The following is a 23,286-nucleotide window of genomic DNA, read 5'->3' as shown; positions in this document are numbered from 1 at the left end:
ACGCGTTAAAAAAAAAAACACCAAAAATGACAGAAATCTTTCCCTTTGTTAGTAAACGCAATAACTTTTGCGCAAACCAATCAAAATGCGCTTATTGCGATTTTTTTTTACCAAACATAGGTAGCAGAAAACAAATTGTCCAAAAATTTTTAAAAAAATTGATTTTTACATCTTTTTTGGGGGGAATTTCATATAAAAAATGTTAAAAATATTGTTATTTTTTCAAAATAAACGCTCTTTTTTTGTTTATAGCGCAAAAAGTAAAAATCGCACAGGTGATCAAATACCACCAAAAGAAAGCTCTGTTTGTGGGAAAAAAAGGACGTAAATTTCGTTTGGGTACGGCGTCACACGACCGCGCAATTGTCAGTTGAAGTCGCACAGCGCCGAATCGCAAAAAGTGGCCTGGACGGAAGACAGCAAAATCCTCCGGTGGTAAAGTGGTTAAAAAAAAAAAAAAACCCTGATCATTGTAAGCACCGCTGTCAGTGGTAAATGGTTTGTCTCAGGCATCTAACTGGTCCAGGACAACTTGTTCTGCTGAAAAACAACAGACTTACTGGCCAGATCACCAGGTGAAAATAATAAAAACAAAAACAAATGCTGCCATCATATCCAGGAATTGGTAAGCTGCAATATAATAAATGCTAGATTTTGGGTTTGATACTGCTTTAAAGCAAATCTGAGTAATATGAAGATAAGTAATACAGTACATGTTTATAGAAGTCCACTTAAAGTGAACCTGTTGATTTGCATATCTTGGGTAAAGCACAGGTTCACCTAAATATATAAATTCTGCCACAAAGGTGGAGTTTTTGTTTAATATTTTGAACCAGATATTTCTGTCTATTTTGTGTGCATACAGCGTTCTCTTCCTTCACTGAGCATTGCTACTGAGTGTCTTTGATAAACAACTGCACAGGAGCTCTCTTGTATCCACGTGTCCATGTGTGTGAATGGAATGCTGTGCAGGTCAATCCTATTGGCTGCCTCTGTTTTTCCAGATGTTCAGTTCCAGCATAAATCTACTGCAAGTGCTTCAAAGTATACACAGTACACTCTTCGAAGACACTGACCGAGCTCCTGGGAGGAAACTCTGGGGAAAATGGCTAAGACTTTTTATGTTGCGGTCATAGTCTTATGTCTGGGATTTATCCATCAAAAGGCCAATGGGGCTTTTATGCAGAAGTTGTCAGATAAGAAGCTCTGCGCCGATGATGAATGTATTTGTAAGTTTGCCAAAAAAGCAAATATTTGTTTTCCTCTTTATCTCTTAATATATTTATTTTGTTAATTTAAATCTACTAAGTTGCAGAATTATTTTTGTTTTAATACACATTTTTGGGGTTTCGATCAGTGGTATTGTAACCTCGAGGTAGTTCTCAGAGGTACCCGGGGTACTCTTGTTTGGAAGATTAAATCATGTACAAGTCTGAAGTTTAGTAAGCACTAAATATTATACAAAACAAGCTGGATTTACTAAAGATTAATTAACGCTGTATCAAAGTTTCATATTATATATTGAGTTTATAACACCTTACCGAGTTATATAACAATACAGTGCAAATAGCAGCACACTGTAGAAAGCTTTGGCAACCAATGGAAATTGAGCTTTCAGGAGGTCAAGACATTATGGGTTAAGTTATGCTGTTTGAACTGTGCTTTTTTTTCATAATGATTTTTATTTAGAAAAAATAATAACATACAGAGAGTTTGAACATCAATTTTATAATAACAATTGGTGATACAAAGGTATGGGTTAGGTGAGAGAACTGTGATTTTAATTTGGTCAAAAATGACTAGCAATAAAACAAACATTTTGTTTTTTATTCTTAAAATTACTGTTTTCATTTTTTATATCACGTTTAAAAAAATTGGTATGTTGTGGTATTTTAGGTTATCGCAGTCTTAGCAAGTGATCACACAGGACACCAACCTGTAGCTGAGTTGTTACTGTTTTTAACTTGTGTATATGGTAGACATTCTACAAGTGATCACCTCCAATTTTTCATTTTTCCTCTCTCCTCATCCTTTCCACTTTTTTAAATAATGAAGATAGTCAATGTGGTTAATTCAGGGTCACTATAGATGTGTATGGGATTTTGTATATCTGCATTTATGGCCCCTGTGCAACATGGAAGTTTGATGCAGATCCTTACATCTGTATAGGTGATAAATGACCATCTCCAGGTCTGGTATCTTTATATATACAATATATATATATATATATATATATATATATATATATATATATATATATATATATATATATATATATATATATATATATACATTGTGATATTGGGAGTGTTTAGCTCACTGGTAGATGCTCATTCTGTGCAGTCAGTGAGTCCATCCAGGATTCCCACAAAGGGGTTTCAACTTCATTTAGCACACATAATTAAAAAACATACAGAGCCACCTGGCTCTTGTCAGCAGTACCTCTGCTTGCTCCCAACAGACTTCTCGATTCCTCCCAGCCCCCTGGATTCACTGTATATGTAGCAGTACCCCCGTAAGAGCTACTGGTTGAGGATGATTGAATGTAGTATAAGCGCAGTCATTGCATATTTTCTTCCTGGTAGCAGCAGCATAAACAATGATGAGGAACAAGGTTCTTTTCCAATCATGGCAGCACACATGCAGCAGCGGTTCCATACACAATAACCCAATAACCTAGGGGATGTATTTTGAGTCTTTAATGCTAAATAGACTTGTAACTGGGGAGGGGTATAGGTCATTGGATACTCAGATCAATTCTAGTTCCAATGAAAAGAGGGCACTAACTTCATTGTCCAATGAATAGTGTTTCCGACCTCTGAGACTGGAAGGAATGGCCAGATCAGGGGCACTGTGAGATGTATACCCCATACAGCAATAGTGGATCTTATATTCACCAACATTTACAATGGAAGCCACCAAATTAGCCTTCCGTTGCCTTCTATTGAGGTTTTAGCCTTCAGTGTGAAGTCTCTAGGGTGTATCTGTAATTGCAGGTGTAGGCCCCTTAGCTCTGCCACAGCTGGGGCCCTAGTGGACATCAATCTAGATAAACAGCCATGCCTTCCGGGACTGCAGCTTCTCAAGCTGGTGAAGCTCCTACAATGGTTGGGTAAGGCTGTCCTCACAGCACATGCTGGGCCCCAACTTCCCAGGCCTCAGCCTGAACCAAGAGAACCAGAACATGGCTTCCCCAAATATTTATACCATTCCCCATCACGAACCACCTGCTGGGATGGCTGGGGGAAATATAAAGGCCTGTTCTGAATGGAACCTGTCCTGTTAAACCACTGCATGGTCTTGGCCACCGTGCTGCAGCTCAGTTTCAGAATCTTGGCAATCTTCTTATAGCCTAGGCCATCTTTATGTAGAGCAACAACTTTTTTTATTCAGTTCTTTGCCATGAGGTGCCATGTTGAATTTCCAGTGACCAGTATAAGAGAGCGATAAAACCAAATTTAACACACCTGCTCCCCATTCACCTCTGAGACCTTGTAACACTAATGAGTCACATGACACTGGGGAGGGAAAATGGCTAATTAGGCCCAATTTGGACATTTTCACTTAGGAGTGTACTCACTTTTGTTCTTTCTTTCGTGTTGTCACATGAAAAGATATAATAAAATATTTACAAAAATGTGAGGGGTGTACTCACTTTTGTGAGATACTGTATACATCAAATATTTTTTCCAGATCCAAGATTGCCTGTGACAGATAGAGAATTTAGGAGTTCATGAAGCAACAAATATCTAAAGTGTGATTCTCTATACTAGTAGACAAAATATGTGAGCAGGGGTGAGCAGGGGTGTGTCAGTCTTATCGGGAATGACCACATTCTCTTTCTTTGGAGTTGAAGAAGGATCTATGATCAATCCAAATCTACCTTATCTCAGCTAAATTGAGAAACATTGTTAAAATGCATGTTTTTAGTTTTGGATAGGGAAGGGAGGCATCAAATTCCCTGTTGGGCTTTTATTGCGTCCTAGCTAAGGTTAATCACCTTCCTTATTTGTCCTAGTAATTCATTGTCACTGAAACAGGGAATTATGGGACATCTAAAATTTTGGATTTGTCACGAGAACAAGATGTGAGGGGAAGTCTTCCAATTGAGACACTTGTTTTGGTGACTGTTTAAGAGATGAACTCCTCTCACTTTGTAGAGCTTACCTGTAAACATTTAGGGATTTAAACCCTTTCCTACCTTCTCTAAAACTAAGCTAAATACAGTTTATTAGCTTTACAAATGCTTGCTCTATCCAGCTTGTTACAGTCAGATCTATAATTTTCGACCCTGTTTGGATTGTGCCTATAAGCCTAACCACCATCTGATGTCTGTAGGTTGTCTGTAGGTTGCTGTAGGTCTATGAACACCAGGAGATGCCTTATCTGGTAAGGAAATGCTCTACTAGTGAGGTTGGATAGCTTTCACTAGTTGTGCTATTTACTATTGCTTCCCCTGAGATGAAACTCAATCCAGTCCTGCTGTCCCGCTGTCCTGCTGTCCTCTCCCCAGCCCCAGCCTGTGATTGAACAGAGAAAGAATTTAAAAGGCTGATGATGTTATAAATAAGCATGTTTCTTGTCTAGACATTTCCATGGAGCACACTTCATTAGTCCTGCCCTTTCCACTCCCAGGCTTAATTCTGCTGTACAGTGGATTACAAGAGGCTAAAGTGATGTCAAATTTGGCTTCTTCAGCTAGTTTATGAAGCACTGGGAAACATATTGTCACTATATGAGTTTATATTGGTTTACCATAATAGGAACATTTAATTTGTACTGATCAAACGTTTCTTTAAACATAAGAAGCATCAGGATTACCAACTTAACCTCCCTGGAGGTATGATTCTTTCCGATTTTAGGTTCTGAAAGCGGTACAATTATTTTACATGTAATTCTTAAGAATGAGCAGCCCAAACCAACTATTTACATAACCCCTTTTCACATAACTATTTACATAAACCAACTATTTACGTAACCCCTCTACCAGGATCCAGCAATGCTTCTGGCGGTACCCTGAGTGTGGCTCGGGGTTACCACTTTTGGCACTGAAATGTAACCCCAAGCCACCCTCGGGAATACCGCTAGGAAGGTTAAAGACAAGCTCTTGGCCTGTGTAAGGTGATGCTGTCTCTACTGGAACATGCTGAGTGTTCTGTCCTGATCATTCCTCAGATGCTATATCACTTGGTAAAGCTGAAGATGATTACAATGCCCCAGACTGCAGATTTGTCAACATTAAGAAAGGAGAGCTGGTCTACATCTACACCAAGTTAGTGAAGGAAGACGATGACGCGGGTGAATTCTGGTCCGGAAGTGTAAGCTCTTATTTAATATATTATTAATTTTTATATTATATTGTATTTATATATGGCTAATGTTGTGTTATTTAAGACTTCTTTGGTACAATTTTTCATATTCAGCAGTCAACATTCAATTATCTGCAAGTAGAATTCTAGACATAATTACTGTAAATTATTTTCCCAGGATTAGCCACTTTGTTACAGAAGTGTTTAACATATTACAAAAAAACCTTAAAAACTTGTATTATTCTATAAATTCTTGTGCTAATTTGAATCTTTTATGCATAAATGGATGGCTGATGGGCCAAGCTGTCCACCATAGAAATAATTTTGTGCCTGTTGGTCAAGTGGTCAACCACAGAAGGGAATGGGTTGCTGCCTGCCCAAATGTCCAAGGGTTCTGCCACTTGTAGGCCCAACCACTGATGTTGTGACCTTTTCTTGTTTGTTATAAAGTTGGGGGGTATACATCCCCCTTCCGGATGTTACAGTGCTGCACAACCCCATACACGCCTAGCAGCATACATATTTTGCAGTTATTCTTTTATTTTTTGTTCACCTGCAGCAAACAACAGGCAGTACAGTCACAAGTAAAGCACGATTAAAGGCCCAGTGTGTAAAGACCCTGCAAATCATTAATGCCTGTAGGCTGTAAATATCATTAATCTAAATGTGTTTCTGTCCAGGCCTTCACAACTTAGTCTGATTAAGTAGTGATTTCATATTCAGGTATTGAAGTTATCTCACTGTTTGGAGATCTGAACTGATGCAGCAGCTGAAGTTTCTCTAATGAGATTCTATAATACATGAAACATGTACGTTAGAAAAAAATACCTCTGCAGTGCACGATTAATGATCTTGAAGGCGGAGGTGTGATTTACCGCTTATTGGTGCCCCATGTGGTCCATCTGCTCGGCTAGAAACACAATTTTTGAGATCTGTTTGACTATTCATGTGTAAGAATGCTGAGAAAAACAAGTGTCTGTAGAGTGGATGTGACAGCTTTGTTGTTCTGTACTAGTATGAGCCTGTGCAAACTGGAGGTGCCTTGTACTAATTCTCCTTCTCACTGACAGGTTTATAGTGACCAGTACAGGGATCAGCAGGGACTTGTTGGTTATTTTCCCAGCAGCCTTGTCACTGAGTTCAGTGTCTACAAGGATGAACTTCAAGAATTACCCACCACAGTAAGTGCGAAAGATACCTTAAATGAGAACTGCATTAAAGAAATCCAGGCAAAACGCTTCTATTTGGTTAACATTTGTAGAATGCAGGAAATGTATTGTTTAAAATAAACCTGTACTATTTTATTAGCAGGCGAGGTAAAACCAATGGTGTACAGCAGGTAAAATGACCTGCTCTCTTCTTAAAAGCATTACTAAAGGCAAAACGTTTTCTTTCATTTTGGATAGTGAGGGATAGGTATAACCCCTATCAAGTTTTCTTTTTGCAATCTGTTTTTCTGTATCCCTTTGATGAGATTTCCCTTCGCTTCCTGTCCCATAGCTAAAACAGGAAGGGAGAGGAAATCTCTCCAAAGTTAAGGAATCCTTTTTTGTCACCAGGGTCACCAGAACCAGTGTCCCCATTAAGAAATTGAATGTTCATGTCACCCTCCCCTATTTCCCCACAACGATGTCCTCTGTCCCTTTCACATAACCCCTACAGAAGTGCACTCTTTCCCCCACTTCACATTACCCCACCCCACAATGGTGTCCTCTGTCCCCCCTTCACATAACTCCCCCTCCCAAAGCGGTGTCCTCTGTCTGCCCTTCACATTATGCCCCCTCACAGCAATGTCCTCTGTTCCCCCCTTCACATTACCCCCCACAGGGATGTCCTCTGTCCTCCCCTTCACATAACCCCACCCCCCACAATGGTATCCTTTGTCCACCCTTCACATTACCCCTCCCCCTACAGCGGTGTCCCATGTCCTCTCCTTCACATTACTCCCCCTCCCAGGGAAGTGTCCACTGTCCTCCCTTCACATTACCCTCATACAGTGGTGTCCCATGTCCTCCCCTTCACATTACCCCCCTCCCACACCAGTGTCCTCTGTCCCCCCTTCACATTACCCTCCGACAGATGTGTCCTTTGTCCCCCTTCACATTACCCTCCCACAGTGGTGTACTCTTCCCCCAATTCACATTACTCCTCCCTACAGCAGTGTCCTCTGCCCCCCTTCCCATTACCTCGCCATAGCGATGTCCTCTGCCCCCCCTTCACATTACCACGCCCCCCCCCCCACAGCGGTGTCCTCTGTACTCCCCTTCACATCACTGCCATCACAGCAATCTCCTCTGCCCCTTTACTCTTCTACTAACCCAAAAGAGAGCAGTGGGATGGTACTGTTCTGAGCTGCGAGTAGGATCCAGCTTTTCCCCCAAGCTTCGGCTGCTGTCATTCTTAGCAGTGGCGAGTGGCAGACTAAATGGTTCTGAATGGCAGGTGGGAGTGGGAGCGGTCAGAATGAACTATTCTTCTCAACAAACTGATGATTGGTTGCTAGGAACCCCCTGTGTCCTAGAAACCAATCACCTGCTGGTTAACTTAAAAAATTAACTACTACAGCTCCAGCCCCTGCCCACTGTTCAGAACTGTATAGCCTGTCGCTGTTCACTCTGCTGAAAATAACAGTGGCTAAAGCTTGGGGGAAAAGCAAGCTCCTAAATGGCAGGACCACGGCGGTCCAGATAGGACAACACTTTGGTCCGGATCCAGACCTTGGTCCGCCATAGAGTGAAGCCTGTTCTAGAGGAACCCTGGCTGACAAAGGCTGTTTTAAATAGTAAACTGTAGTTGTGTATGATTCACCAGACTAAATACCAGCAAAAAGAACAGTTATTTGAGCATTTTTATTTACACGTCTGGAAGTGAAGCAACATTTGGCAGCATTACTTCAGATTATTGAACCCTTGTATAATAACGTATTATGTCTTCCTCTACTGTTCCCCAAGGAATTTTTATCTTTACTGAAGAACTATTTACACAAACACAACGGTTGCATGAGATTTATGCCTTCATCATTTTCTTACCTACCTGCGTGCTGCAACCTGTACAGTAACAGTACAAAAATCCCACTATTTTCTACATATTTTTGCTAATTTATTACATTTTGACATCTTTTACATTTATCTATTACACACATAGTCTAACAGTTCAAGTGAAAAAGTTTTACTTTGTGACTTTATGTTTTGTGTCTAATTGATTTAAAAATAAATGTTTATCCGGACCCTTTTTTCTCTACTCCACTGCATCTGTTGATTGCATTTCATTGTAATGTTGTTCATACAGACGTCAATTTTTTTTTTTGTCTGATCATTTACCGTAATTGATTGAATGTTGAAACTGACTGTTCAATTCATATCAAAGGAAGACTTTTCTAGATCAATATCATTGCCCATAATTGCAAAAGTGAATCTCAAGCTTTTGTTTGTAGCAGGGTAAAGGATCATTTTGTGCTTCAATAAATTGGTTTGATCGACCATAAATTACACAGTTAATGTTTCCTTTGAACTGAATTGATCAAAATGGTGCTAGGACAAACAATCTGTTGAGTCGATATTTAATAAAGAGAACTTAAAGTATAACTAAAGACAAAACTTTTTTTTAGTTTTGGACAGAGTGCAGAGGGACTAGAACACCTGTCAGTTTTTATTGCTGTTTGTGCTCCTGTTTTCACCATCTTTATTTATCCTGTTTACCATCTTCATTAAAAGTGAAAGTAAAAGAAAATCAGAAATTTTTGGTTGTCCCCTGAAAAGTAATAGAGGGGAAATGGGGACACTACTTCTGTTGACCTGGGGGTCCAATTTTCAGGGATTTCCTCTTACTTCCTGTTTGACTATGGGATAGAAAGTGAAGGGAAATCTCCACAATGGGACACAGATGGAGAAAACCCTCCCTAACTCTATCCAAAAAAAAAGTCTAGTTCTACTTTAAAGTGTAGCTAACCCAAAATGTTTGATTTGGTTTTTGATCTGAGTGGTGAGGGATAAGATTGGTCAAAGGCCCAGACAGGTTAGGTTAGGGAGGTTTACCCTCTCAATTTGTCCCAGACAGGTTAGGTTAGGGAGGTTTACCCTACTTTGTCATTTGGATTAAAGGAGAAGATTGCAGCAAATAAAGATCAGTAAATTGCAGTATATTAAAAGACTTCTTTCTTGGTGCCAACATGGCAGCATACCCTTGATAGAGCTCTGCCTCTAACCACTCCCTCAGGACCAGTAAATAGCATAAAAGAAAGAAGTTAACACCGCCAGTATTCTTATTTTTTTCCTCATACCTCATGTACCAGTGAAGATAAACAACAATGTTCCTACCTCTGCCTCAGAGCAGTTTTTCCCTGGGTTCAGCCTCTCCCAGACGCAATTCTATATCTCGGGCTGCTAAATGTGCTAAATAGTCCAGAAGCCCTTTTGTTGGTCTAGGGGCATTGTTATATTTTATCACTAGGAACAAAATCTGCCTAAAGCCTAAAGTTTCTGGGAGGTTTCAAGTATGGAGTGGTCAATTTCTTGGTTATTTTGTTGTGATTTTTTTTTTCCACACATGTCAGTTGGGCACAGTGTTATGTTCCTGTCACCTGTCCTCTGTCATAGGCAAAGCCTATAATAACCATAGGCTGACCTCCCTGTACTCAGAAGCCATGAGCCAGTTACCACCATTACAAGACCCTCACTTGCATAATAGTCAAGGGACCTGCAGTCAGGTAAGTTGGACTGACATAAAAAAGAGTATATCTGACAGGCTCCTTTTTCTGCTTTCAGCTCTGCCTGGTCATGCTAAAAGAGATCTAAGAGATCATCATGCGATATGCTCATCCAGATGATGACTGTCCCTCCTCAGAGTCTCCCAGACATTGATCAAGGGAAAGAGGACACTCGTCCTTTTCACCAGAGCATCCCCACGACCAGGTAAACGGCTTGCTGAATCAGAAGATCAACTCTCATGCCAAGCAAATTAGGCAGTAGGAGCTGTCTGTCTGAGATGCCAGTGAATAAAGGAGAAGAATGCCTGCAGCGGCATTCCCAAGCAGGACTTCCGCAGACTGCCTGGAGTGTCCCACAAGAGGACCAGAGCCATCCTCGTGCTCCTCTTTTACTAACACAATATCTTTGGGGCTGTCACCCCATGGGGCGCTCTAGATGGGAGTGAGAGGATGTTGGGCAATGAGGGTTCTGCTTTTACCTAGTGCAGCCCTATCTTGCCACAGCAAAGCAGATGATTGGTTGGGAGAATGTTTGGGTTGGGATGTTCCAAAAAAGACCAAGAACTACTTCCCTTTTCGTTCAGAAATGGCAGTTCTATTTTCTATTTCTGGAAGAAAGTATTGTCTGCACAAGGATGGAAAAGACAGAAAGAAATTTTTACACCACTGCTGACATAATTGACTAAGAATGTCACCCTCCTAATAGAAGATTCAGCCGCTTTCAAGGACATCATGGAGTAGAGGATCTATCTGGACCTCAGAAAGGTTTACCAGTTAGTGGGAGCAGTATGTTAACCTGCGGTTGTGTTAACCTATGTGGCTAATGCTAATGAGAGGCTATTATCCTGGCCCTACAGGAACTATAAATGTTTGTGGACTTCATAGACAAAGCAGCCATGGACACCATTAGTTGTTTAGTGAGAGCTATGCTCCTTTCCGTGATGGCTAAGAGAGCCCTCTGGTTGAATGCATTGACTATGGATGTATCATCGAGACAAAGTTGGTGTAAGATTCCCTTTGATGGGAAGTCCCTCTTTGGAAACAAACTAGAGACAACAATCTCAGGAGTAACAGGAGGGAAGTATGGGATCCTTTCCCAGGGCAGGAGATTGAGACATACATGGTCCTGTCAGACCATGTTTCAGTAATCAAGATCGTGAGAGCCAAGAACTTTTTGACAGGTTAGGGTCACTAAGAAAAGCTGGAGAGGAACCCAGTCAACTTTCCTAAAATCACAGATCCAAAAGACCTTGAAGTCATTTTAAAAGTCAGAGTGTCTAGGCTTTTGAAGTGAGAATGTAGAAAGATATAAAATCAGTGCAATCTAGTAAACAACTGATACGTGAAAATTGAATAAGTGCACAAATAAAAGTGCAAACAATAAAACTAAAATCAATAACAAGTGGATTAAAAAAAGAAGTTGCTGACACCAAGTGTGTTTCCACTGCATACACTATTCAAATGTGTAATCAAAAAAGTGCTGCACCATTAAAATAATGAATATATTAAATACTTAAATTACAAATCTAAGTGAAATTTCATTGGTGAAACAACTCCCATTAAATATAAATATAAATGTCCATAATCGTGATATAAAAAAGTCACATCAAAAATAAAATCCTAAAAAAGTACAAATCAACTCGTGCAAAAATGCAAATCCAAAGTGGAGGAAGTGTCAGTGCCTTGAAAGTGAATCTTCTATTGTGCACACCTCCACCCACTGAAAGATGGCTGCTCATTTCATGTTCTGACCCCTGTGTTACCAGTGGGTCAGAATAAGCAGTCCCCTGAAAGGGATATAATCCTAAGGATGATGATCAGCAGGTCTTCAAATACTTAACGATCCTCAGATGAATCCCATGTATATATGAAAAGAAAGGGAAACATCTAGTGCTCTCTGTGTATCAATTTAATGAAACAATGTGTAAACAAGAACACTCACATTAGCTGGCACATCCAGCCGTGCGAACCTTAACAGACAGTCCGCTCTCTTACGGTACACAAAGCGAAATGGCATCCGACAGCAGGCTCACCCCCTATACGCGTTACGTTACCCCTACTGAAGAAGTTATTGGATAATGTAGGATGTTCCTAGGATGTTCTCCACAATTAATCGCTACTTTTCAAAAGTCCAGAAAGCCCTCCACTAGTAACATATATTCAAAGATCTTATGTCTTCGTCTGTTTCACATCTGATAGACTTCCTACAGTCCAGACTAGACCTGGGTCTGAGCCTGTACAGGTGGCGGCCATCTCATCTATAACTAAGCGCAAGTGGGTGGAAGACCTTCTAGTAGTACATTTCCTCAGAGCTGTGCTAAAGATATATCCACCCAGGAAGGGAACCTTTCCGCAATAGGATCTGTCTACTACTGGACTTTCTCTCAAAACAACCTTTGCTCCCATAGAGCAGTGTTTGCTGTGGGATATAATGCAGATTTGTTCTTGTGGCAGGGAGGGGGGTGTCAGAACTTTAGGCCCCTGTAGCTTCAGAAAGCCATGTTACCTTCTGCCCACACAGGGTGAAGCTTCGTCCAGTGGAGCAGTTTGTTCCAAAGGCCACCTATCAGAATCTTGGCCCTTGCCTAATTTCCCAGAGTCACACGTGGGTGTCCTACATGAACTTGATGTTCCTGAACATTGAGGGAATACCTCTCGACCACAGCTTCATTTTGGGCTTCGGGAAAGTTGTTTGTCATACCAAGTGGCAAAAACAGGAGAAAAAGGCTATTTCTAGAACTTTAACTGGATGGATTGTGAAGCTTATCCACAGCGCAAACGGGGCTGTAGGTGTAGATCTGCCAACAGTGGTGATGGCACATTTAACAGGGTCTGTCACAGCTTTCTGGGTGGCTTATTCCAAGGTCTCCATGGAGGAAATTTGCAGGGCCGCCTCTTGATCATTGCATCGTACCATTCTGAGGCATTTCAAAGTCGATCCAGGTATCTAATGTATAATGGATTTCGGGAGGAAATTTATCAGAGCCTCTGTTTCCTCCTTACAAAAAAATGTTTCTGTTTTGGCATCTACACATCCTGTCAGCTAGTTATTTATCAGAGGTATGATGCCATGTTGGCGACAGGAAAATGGAAAATTGTATTAATTACTTACCATAATTTTCTTATCCTGGCACCAATCCATGGCAGCATACAAACCCGTCCCTTGGTATGCCGTTTATTACAGAGAATATCAGGGCATTAACCATCTTTCTTTTCTGCCATTCACTGGTCTTGAGGGGGTGGTTAGAGGTGGTGCTTTATCAAAGCTATGCTGCCATGGATTGGCATCAGGAAAGTAAAATTGCGTTAAGCAATCGATACCATTTTCCGTTTTTGGGTTTAGATATACTAAGGGGGAAATAGCCTTTAGATTTCCTTTGTAGAGGTTTTTTTCTAACTTCCTGGGAAAAGAAATTAAGAGAAATCTCCTCCAACTGGAAACAGACAGCAAACAACTGTTAGAGGTTAAAAATATTTCCTACTCTTCACTGTCTAAAAGGGCATTTCTACACTTGCTTCTGCCTGTTTCCACAGGACACAAAGAAAAGAGAAAACTTCCCAATGAGTTACGGATGGCATGCGAAAAAAACTATATACTTTTATCCATTGTCTACAGCAGCGGTCCCCAAATATCTTGGCACTAGGACCCGGTTTCATGGCAGCCAGAGACAGGGGGGGGGGGCGGGCTGGCAGAGGACGGTGGTTTTGGTGGACAGGTCGGGGATTGGATATTCACAAAATCTTTCCTCAGCCCCCTTCACTCCGCAACCCCTCTTTTCAACACAGTCCCCCCTTTATATCAGTGACCACAGTCCCCATTTACATCACAGTTCCCCCTTTAAAGCAGTCTCACAGTGTCCTTGGTTCCCCTTCACATCACTGCCCCCCACATTAATGTAATGAGGACTGCTCTGCAAAGGGAGCACTGTGATATAAAGGGGAATGCACTGTAAAGGGGGCACTTTAATGTAAAGAGGGGCTGTGATGTAAAGGGGACAATGTGATATAAAGGGCACTGCACTGTAAAAGGGGCGCTGTAATGTAAAGGGGGGGGGCTGTGATGTAAAGGGGGCACTGTAATATAACAGAAGAGTTGAAGCTGTTATAGCTGCAAAGGTTGGGTCAACTCAGCATTAAACCCTACGGGCTAAGACTAGGATGCCATTAAAGTTCATGGGCGAGTAAAGGCAGGTGTCCCAATACTTTTGACAACATAGTGTATTTGGCCATCATCACACATTTAGCAAGCCAAAAACCCTACACAGTCCCACCTGTTGCGATTGAACCCAGCCCTTAGAATTCTCTCACTTTCAAATTTCCAGGAGTCTTGGAGCTGCGTCTACACTGCCTTGAAGCAACTGATAGGTGGCTGCCTGGGCAGTCTCTGCTCAGCTAGTTTTCGTTATCTTGTTGAAAGAGAAAAGAAAAATCTTTCATGGGGGCCCATTACAGCTTTGCTTCTCTTCTCCCTAATTGTAAAACATTTATCTTTATTAAATGTTTCTTTTTTCCTCCATATATTTTCAGGGATTGGGTGGCAACACTGCTTAGTGTAAAACAAAACTAATTTTTGCCGCAGCTGCTGTAGGTTAAGGGATTGAAAAACTGAAATAAAACTAGTGCGCTCAAAATGAATAACATGGAAGTGAACACATCCAATGAATAATAAAGACAAAACAAACTAAGAATAAGTGTAAAAAAATATATGTGCAATTCCTCAGTGCTGGAGAGTGATGACATGCACTATAATGTAATACAATATGTAACGTGAATGAGTCCAAAAATAGATTATATACAGTATAACACGTGAATCTTCACTGAGGTGCTCCGGATATTGTGAATGTCCTTTCTCAAAAGTTTCCAATCATCCCATGTGACATAATTGTGACCCCAACACTGCAATAAGATGGCCCCTTACTGACTTTCCATAGAAAAGTAGCATATAAAACTACGGTACATCAGATCACTGGAAAAAAGGTCCACGAGCTACCGTGTCATCCCCACACAAAGTGTGACACCACGTTTTAACAAATGAATTTGCCTCTTACCAGCAATCAGTATAAGAAGTCTTGGAATGATATTCCCATAGAAGGACCACAGGGATGGATGGTTGTGTGAAACTGTTACTATCCACATAGGAGGTGTCATAGGGACTCTTTCATAAAAACAAATGCTGCTCCATAAAGAAAGCTTCACAGGCGCTAGATGTTATGCTCCACAAAAAGAAAGGATAAGCCAAAAGTGTATTACCCCAATAGAACAGTTTATTAAACTTAAAATGAACACTTACAGTCCTTAGGATAGAAATAGCTTGTAGGAATACCGATGATCGCGGCCGCCTGCAGTGTTGTCCTCGAGAGGTGACGGCGCGGCTTCTCCTGCCCGACACGTTTCCCCTAAGAAGAGGCAAACTGGGATTGGAGTTTAAGGGATTGCCTAGAATGATTCCTAGGCTTTTTGTTACTTTTGAGTGGACAGTAATATGCTAAAATTCCCCGGTGTTCCTATTTTTAAATTAAAACAGAGGATTCAGTTGCATACTTTTACAAATACACTGCTCAAAAAAATTAAAGGAATACTTTGAAATCACTTTAGATCTCAATGGGGAAAAATATCATACTGGATATCTATACTGATATGGACTGGGTAACGTGTTAGGAACAAAAGGAATGTCACAATGTTTGATGGAAATTAAAATGATTAACCTACAGAGGGCTGAATTCAATGACACCCAGAAAACCAAAGTAAAAAAATGATACAGCAGGCTAGTCCATTTTGCTGAAATTTCATTGCAGCAACTCAAAATGGTACTCAGTAGTTTGTATGGCCCCCACATGCTTGTATGCATGCCTGACAATGTCGGGCATGCGCCTAATGAGACAACGAATGGTGTCCTGGGGTATTTCCTCCCAGATCTGGACCAGGGCATCACTGAGCTATGGAGCAAACTGAGGTGCAACCTGGCGGCATCGGATGGACTGAAACATAATGTCCTACAGGTGTTCTATTGGATTTAGGTCAGGCAAACGTGGGGGCCATTTGATGGTATCGATTCCTTCATCCTCCAGGAACTAGCTGCATACTTTCACCACATGAGGCCGGGCATTGTCGTGCACCAGGAGGAACCCAGGACCCACTGCACCAGGGTAGGGTCTGACAATGGGTCCAAATATGTCATCCTGATACCTAATGGCAGTCAGGGTGCCATTGTCTAGCCTGTAGAGGTCTCTGCGTCCCTCCATGGATATGCCTCCCCAGACCATCACTGACCCAACACCAATCCAGTCACGCTGAACGATGTTATAGGCAGTATAATGAGAGTGGCAGACCTGCCAATTCTGGTGTTCAATGGCAAATGCAAATCAAGCTCCACAATGCCGGGCAGTGAGCACAGGGCCCACTAGAGGACGTTGGGCACTCAGACCACCTTAATGAAGTCTGTTCCTGATTGTTTGGTCAGAGATATTCACACCAGTGGCCTGCTGGAGGTAATTTTGTAGGGCTCTGGCTGTGCTCATCCTGTTCATCATTGCACGAAAGAGAAGATACTGGTCCTGCTGATGGGTTCAGGACCTTCTATGGCCCTATCCAGCTCTACCAGAGTAGCTGCCTGTCTCCTGGAATCTAATCTATGCTCTTAAGACTATGCTGGGAGACACAGCAAACCTACTGGGAATGGCTCGTATTGATGTGCCATCGTGGAGGATTTGCACTGCCTGTGCAACCTCTATAGGGTCCAGGTATCGCCTCATGCTACCAGTAGTGTTATTGACCTTAGCCAAATGAAAAACTAGTGAAAAACAGTCAGAAAAGATGAGTAGGGAAAAAATGCCTTTGGCCTCCACCTGTAAAACCATTCCTATTTTGGAGGTTGTCTCATTGTTGCCCATCTAGTGCACCTGTTGTTAATTTCATTAACACCAAAGCAGCTGAAACTGATTAACAACCCCCTCTGCTACTTAACTGACCAGATCAATATTCCAGGAGTTTAATTGACTTGATGCTATACTCTGATTAAAAAGTGTTCCTTTCATTTTTTTGAGCAGTGTATATAGAAGCAGGTCTTTGCTGGGAGCGGATGCTGCCTGAGCCATTTTTGCTACTCCACTTCCCTCCTTGTCAGCTGCTAGGGCATTAGGGCCCTTGCCATATATCAACATTGGTAATATAGGATTATATTTAAAAGTGGTGCCGCACTCCCAAATACTAATGTGCTAGTATCCCTTTAAATCTATTTGCATAGCAATTTTCAGAATCAGCATATCATATTAAACCATATATAACATTAACATAACAAAACAAACAATGCATCAGTCCATAAAGTGTCCTTTGGTATGAATTTGCTTGCAAATGCTCAATCTTTCATAAAAAAACAGGCTTGTGTTCACATATCCAAACGACTGCTTCCTTAATTAGTGCTCACCACTATGTGCTCCTATTATCCACATAGATCAGTAATAATCCCCTCATCCGATGTGTCCTCACCTGGGGGATAAAACCAACCAAAGGTCTATATATGCTTTTGTCCCTCTCTGGAGATCTGTTTTATGCTGTTTCACTCCTTTGGTGGAAATTTTGAGTTCAGAATCCTCCTTCTCTTACACTTATCTCCATGCGCTCAAATCATAAAGAGAGAAAGCTGGACATAGTGCTTTATCTTTTAAAACAAGTGTTTTATTAAACACTAAATATAAAAACACTCCCATTTTACTGGTGCTTAGAGTGCACCAAACTGTAAAAAGCATTTAGTCCTCATAGTGTGGGTATAAGATTATCAGACAGTATTACCATGGTATGCTCAAAATGCGCGCCTGAGCGTGAGGACAGATTGGCCCCTCCCCTACGCGTTACGCCACAGGGTGGCTTCCTCAGAGGGATACACAGTGCAACCGGAAAGTATTCACAGCACTTCACTTTTTCCACATTTTGTTATGTTACAGCCTTATTCCAAAATTGATTAAATTAATTTTCTCCCTCAAAATTCAACAAAAAATACCCCATAATGGCAATGTGAAAGTTTGTTTGAAATCTTTGCAAATTTATTAAAATAAAAAATGAAAAAAAAACCCCTGTACATAAGTATTCACAGCCTTTGCCATGACACTCAAAATTGCACTTGAGATGGTTCTACAACGTGATGGGAGTACACCTGTGGTAAATTCAGTTGAGTGGACATGATTTGGAAAGGCATACCCTGGTCTATATAAGATACCACAGTTAACAGTGCATGTCAGAGCACAAACCATGCGATGCAGTCCAAGGTATTGTCTGTATACCTCTGAGACAGGATTGTATCAAGGCACAGATCTGGAGAAGGGTCCACAAAATTTCTGTAACATTGAAGGTCCCAATGAGCACAGTGGCCCCCATCATCTGTAAATGGAAGAAGTTTGGAACCGCCAAAACTGAGTGATCGGGGGAGAAAAGCCTTAGTCAAGGAGGTGACCAAAAACCTGATGGTCACTCTGACAGAGCTCCAGCATTTCTCTGTGAAGAGAGGGGAACCTTCCAGAAGAACAACCATCTCTGCAGCACACCACCAATCAGGCCTATATGGTAGAGTGGCCAGACGGAAGCCACTCCTTAGTAAAAGGCCCATGACAGCCTGTCTGGAGTTTGCCAAAAGGCCCCTAAAGGACTCTCACACCATAAGAAACACAATTTTCTGGTCTGATGAAACAAAGATTGAACTCTTTGGCCTGCATGGCAAGTGTCATGTCTGGAGAAAACCAGGCACTGCTCATCTCATGGCCAATATTATACCTACAGTGAAGCATAGTGGTGCCTTATCCATGTGAGTGGGTAGGCAAGGATATCTGGGGAGTCCCCCCTTTGCCTAATATTTCTGCACAGTGGTGGCAGAGTGAGTTGGTAATCCTGTAAAGACACTAGTGCTCCTCAATTGGACAGCGTTTTGGACGTTTATGTACTTTTATTGATTTACATTTTAAGTAACAGCAGATGAGTGGTGGGGTGTATTAATTATTGATTGCATGCATCTCTATCAGAGGTGTATGGGGATTTTATTTTCCTTATTCGTTTTTTGCACTACTGAAGTTTTGTAATATGTTTATCATTGTAGCAAATTTATGAAATTTCATATTTTATATGTCTTTGTACAAGTAGCAGCATTTCATTTATTGTATCTACATTATTCTCCTGAGCGCATAGGTTCACTTTATAATTACCACTGCTAGTGGACTTATAGGTGTTTGTCTCTATGTCCCAAAATTGCAAGCCCTTCGTACTTTTGTTATGAACCTTATGGAAATTATTAGAAAGGTTGTGTTTTACACATCCCTTATGTAGGTTGTACACGTGTTCTTTCATTCTATCTTTCAGTGTCCTTTTTGTTCTTTTTATATATAATAAATTACATGGACATTTGATTGCATACACCACCCCTTGGGTGTCACATGAGATAAAATCGCTAATGGTATATTGCCTCATATTTCCAACTATTCTGCTGCAGCTATAGCTCCTTCCAAATGCATAAAAACCTTTACCATTAAAAATGGAAAAACCTTTTCTTTCTGGGGGTTTATGACATTTTTCACTAGTTTATTTCTTAGTGTCAGGATTTTCTTATAAATGAACATGGGCTCCTTGGGAATATGATTTTTTAGATACAAAGTCAGTATTTGCCTGAGGAAGCCACGTGACCCTGTGGCGTAACGCGTAGGGGAGGGGCCAATCTCTCATCACGCTGAGGCCCACATTGTTAGCATACCATTGTAATACAGTCTGATTGTCTTATACCCGCACTGAGGACTGAATGCTTTTTACAGTTTGGTGCACTCTAAGCACCAGGAAAATGTGAGTGCTTTTATATTTAGTGTTTAATAAAACAATTGTTTTAAAAGATAAAGCACTATGTCCAGCTTTCTCTCTTTATGATTTGGGTGTATGGAGATAAGTGTAAGAGAAAGAGGATTCTGAACTCAAGATTGCCACCAAAGGAGTGAAACAGCATAAAACAGATCCCCAAAGAGGGACAAAAGCATATATAGACCTTTGGTTGGTTTTATCCCCCAGGTTAGGGCACATCGGATGAGGCAATTATTACTAATTTATGTGGATGATTTGAGCACATAGTGGTGAGCACTAATTAAGGAAACAGTCATTTGGATATGTGAACACAAGCTTGTTTTTTATGAAAGATTGAGCATATGCAAGCAAATTTATACCAAAGGACACTTTATGGACTGATGCATTGTTTGTTTTGTTAATGTTATACATGGTTTGATATGATATGCTGATTCAGAAAATTGCTATGCAAACAGATTTAAAAGGGTACTAGCACATTTGTATTTGGGAGCGCGGCACCACTTTTGGCTATAATTTTGCACATTGATACACTTTTATAGAGTGTGTATAGGGGTGAGCCATCTGCTTTGTATGTTTTTAGTTTTTATAGCACTCAATAGCAAAACATAGCAGCACGCAAGTACACCAATTTTTAATTTGTTGCTAGGATGCCTTTGGCCATACAGGAAACTTGATTGCTAGGACAATGGGAGCCAGCCTATGCACTGGGTATGGAGTGTGTGACCCCAATGCTATGCCCCATCGTGTCCCTGTGAGTGCCTCAGTTGGCTTCATAGGTTTCACATCCTTGTGTTAAAACTTCCTGCCATAATAAGGCCATAGGCGTGCGCACAGGGTGTGCCAGGTGTGCCCAGGCACACCCTAATCACCCTGTGCAGAGCAGATTCCCCCTACTGCCCCGCCCCCCCCCACAATGCTGCCAGCTTCCCTCCTCTTCACTCTTCACTCCCACTGGCTGCTGCTGTGGGCACACACAGGGGGATGTTTTGGAATGAGTATATAAAATTTACCGGCCCTCTCCCTTTCTGAATGAACACAGTGGGTGATCAGTACCGTGTGTTTAAGCTTTGGGGTGCACACCCTATTGCAATAGGCTGCACACACCTATGAATAAGGCACTGACAGTGGGACATACAGTGGGGAAAATAATTATTTGATTCCCTGCAGTTTTTGTGGATTTGCCCACTTACACAGAAATGAAGGGTCTATCATTTTTATCATAGGTGTATTTTAAATGATAGATACAGAATATTAACCAAAAATCCAGAAAAAGCACATAAAACAAGTGCTATAAATTAAGTTTCAGTTCAGTGAGTAAAATAGGTATTTGATCCCCAAGCAAAACATGACTTAGTACTTGGTGGAGAAACCATTGTTGGCAAGGACAGAGGTAAGATGTTTCTTGTAGTTAGTGACCAGGTTTGCACACATCTCAGGAGGGATTTTGGTCCACTCTTCTTTACAGATCTTCTCTAAATCCTTAAGGTTTCTTGGCTGTCTCCTGGCAACTCGAAGTTTCAACACCCTCCATAAATTATCAATGGGATTAAGGTCTGTTGCCTTGGCGGTATGTTTTGGGTCATTGTCACACTAGAAGACCCATCCACAACCCATCTTGAGTGTTCTGGGTGAGGAAAGAAGGTTCTCATCTCATCTCATCCAAGATTTTACAATACACGGCGCCGTCCATTGGCCCCTCAATGCAGAAAAGACAGCCTTTACCTTTAACAGAGAAACAGCCCCGATGCATCATGTTTTCACATCAAGGCTTGACTGTAGGGATGGTGTTCTTAGGGTCATAGTTATCATTTTTCTTCCTCCACACAAGGTGAGTCGAGTTAATGCCAAAAAGCTTTGGTCTCATCTGACCATAATACTTACTCCCAATCCTTCTCTGAATCATTTAGATGTGCACTGGCATGACTGTATTTGCACGTTCTTGAGGAGGGGTACTTGCTGTGTTTGAAGGAAGAAAATTGCAGACTATGACCCTAAAAAGACCATTTCCTACAGTCAAGCACGGAGATGGAAACATTATGCTTGGGGGCTGTTTCTCTGCTAAAGGTACAGACTGACTTTGCCACATTGAGGGGCCAATGGATGGGGCCATGTATTGTAACATCTTGAATGAGAACATTTTTCCCTCAGCCAGAACACTAAAGATGGGTCTTTTAGCAAGACAATGACCCAAAACATACCCCCAGGAAGAAGTTGTACATTAAGGTCATGGAGTGGCCCAGCCAGTCTCCAGACCCTAATCCTATAGAAAATGTAAGGAGGGAGCTGAAACTTTTAGTTGCCAAGCGACAGCCAAGAAACCTTAAGGATTTAGAGAAGATCTGTAAAGAAGAGTGGACCAAAATCCCTCCGGAGATGTGTGCAAACCTGGTCACTGACCACAAGAAACGTCTTACCTCTGTGCTTGCCAACAAAGGTTTTTCCACCAAGTACTAAGTCAAGTTTTGTTTGGGGATTAAATATTTATTTTACTCACTGAACTGCAACTCAATTTGTATCATGTTTTTTTATATATAATATTCTGTCTCTATCATTTTAATTTATAGACCATTCATTTCTTTGTAAGTGGGCAAACTTAAAAAATCTGCAGGGGATCAAATAATTATTTTCCCCACTTTATATTATAGCTTTACAATGTGAATAGCGTAAACTGGGGGGGGCACCAGTTCTCCCTATGATGTATACACGTGAGAAATACAAACTTACAAAAGCCAGCCAAGGACTTGTTCATGCGTCAAATACAATAATTTTTTTTCTTTTCTCTTCCAGGCTGTTGATTTCTACTGCGATTAAAAGGAAGAGGTAGTGTGAGAAAAGGATTGAGAGGTTTCTAAAGGAATTCTCTGCAAATATGTTCAACAATTCTATTGCATGCATTTAGAGGAGAACTAACTATTTTTTACTTCATGTTTCACTTTGATTTATATTTTATACTGGTTAACAACTATCATATGGAGAGTATAGACATCCATCGGGCTACTGGTGATCAAGATCTGAGAAAGTTAGTCAGGTTAGAAAATAGTTCTAGGCAAATGGATCTTTAAGGAGGAAGTTTCAACCCCGACCACTCTGATACATGGTACAGGAAACATGCACCAGAGAAATACAAAGACTGAGCCCTCATTCTGAAAATGCTAGTTGCCTGGCTGCAGTACATCCCAAGGTTCTGGTCTAGCATGGAAAGCCAACTCTTGATCTGTTCCATGTCAGCAATTCAGAAAGTATTGAAGACAGATACAGCCAGGCAATTTACTTTTATAAAAATGAGATCAGATCACCAATGACAGCCAGAGCTGGATCATGCGCTGTGCAATCTAGGATGACTAAGGCCCAATGGATGTCCAGAGAGCTCAACTGCAATCTTCATGCTTCTGCAATAAACCAGGTGGAAAGCACAATTGATCCAATCTGTGCACCTTCCTGTCA

General features: G+C 41.1%; 1 protein-coding gene across 1 annotated transcript; it reads left to right on the top strand.

The window, feature by feature from the left end:
• The first annotated feature begins 1,064 nt into the window (after window positions 1-1,064).
• Window positions 1,065-22,760, top strand: OTOR (otoraplin). Its single transcript, XM_082249379.1, has 4 exons — window positions 1,065-1,229; window positions 5,176-5,318; window positions 6,380-6,490; window positions 22,630-22,760. The coding sequence occupies exons 1-4, from the start codon at window positions 1,106-1,108 to the stop codon at window positions 22,651-22,653; spliced, it is 402 nt and encodes a 133-aa protein (XP_082105505.1). The 5' UTR covers window positions 1,065-1,105; the 3' UTR covers window positions 22,654-22,760.
• Window positions 22,761-23,286: the final 526 nt, after the last annotated feature.

Source organism: Pelophylax lessonae, assembly GCF_965119305.1.
Source record: "Pelophylax lessonae genome assembly, chromosome: 3".
In the NCBI taxonomy this organism is placed as follows: domain Eukaryota; kingdom Metazoa; phylum Chordata; class Amphibia; order Anura; family Ranidae; genus Pelophylax; species Pelophylax lessonae.
The sequence above is the reverse complement of the archived record's forward strand: the minus strand, read 5'-3'. Positions and strand labels throughout refer to the sequence as shown.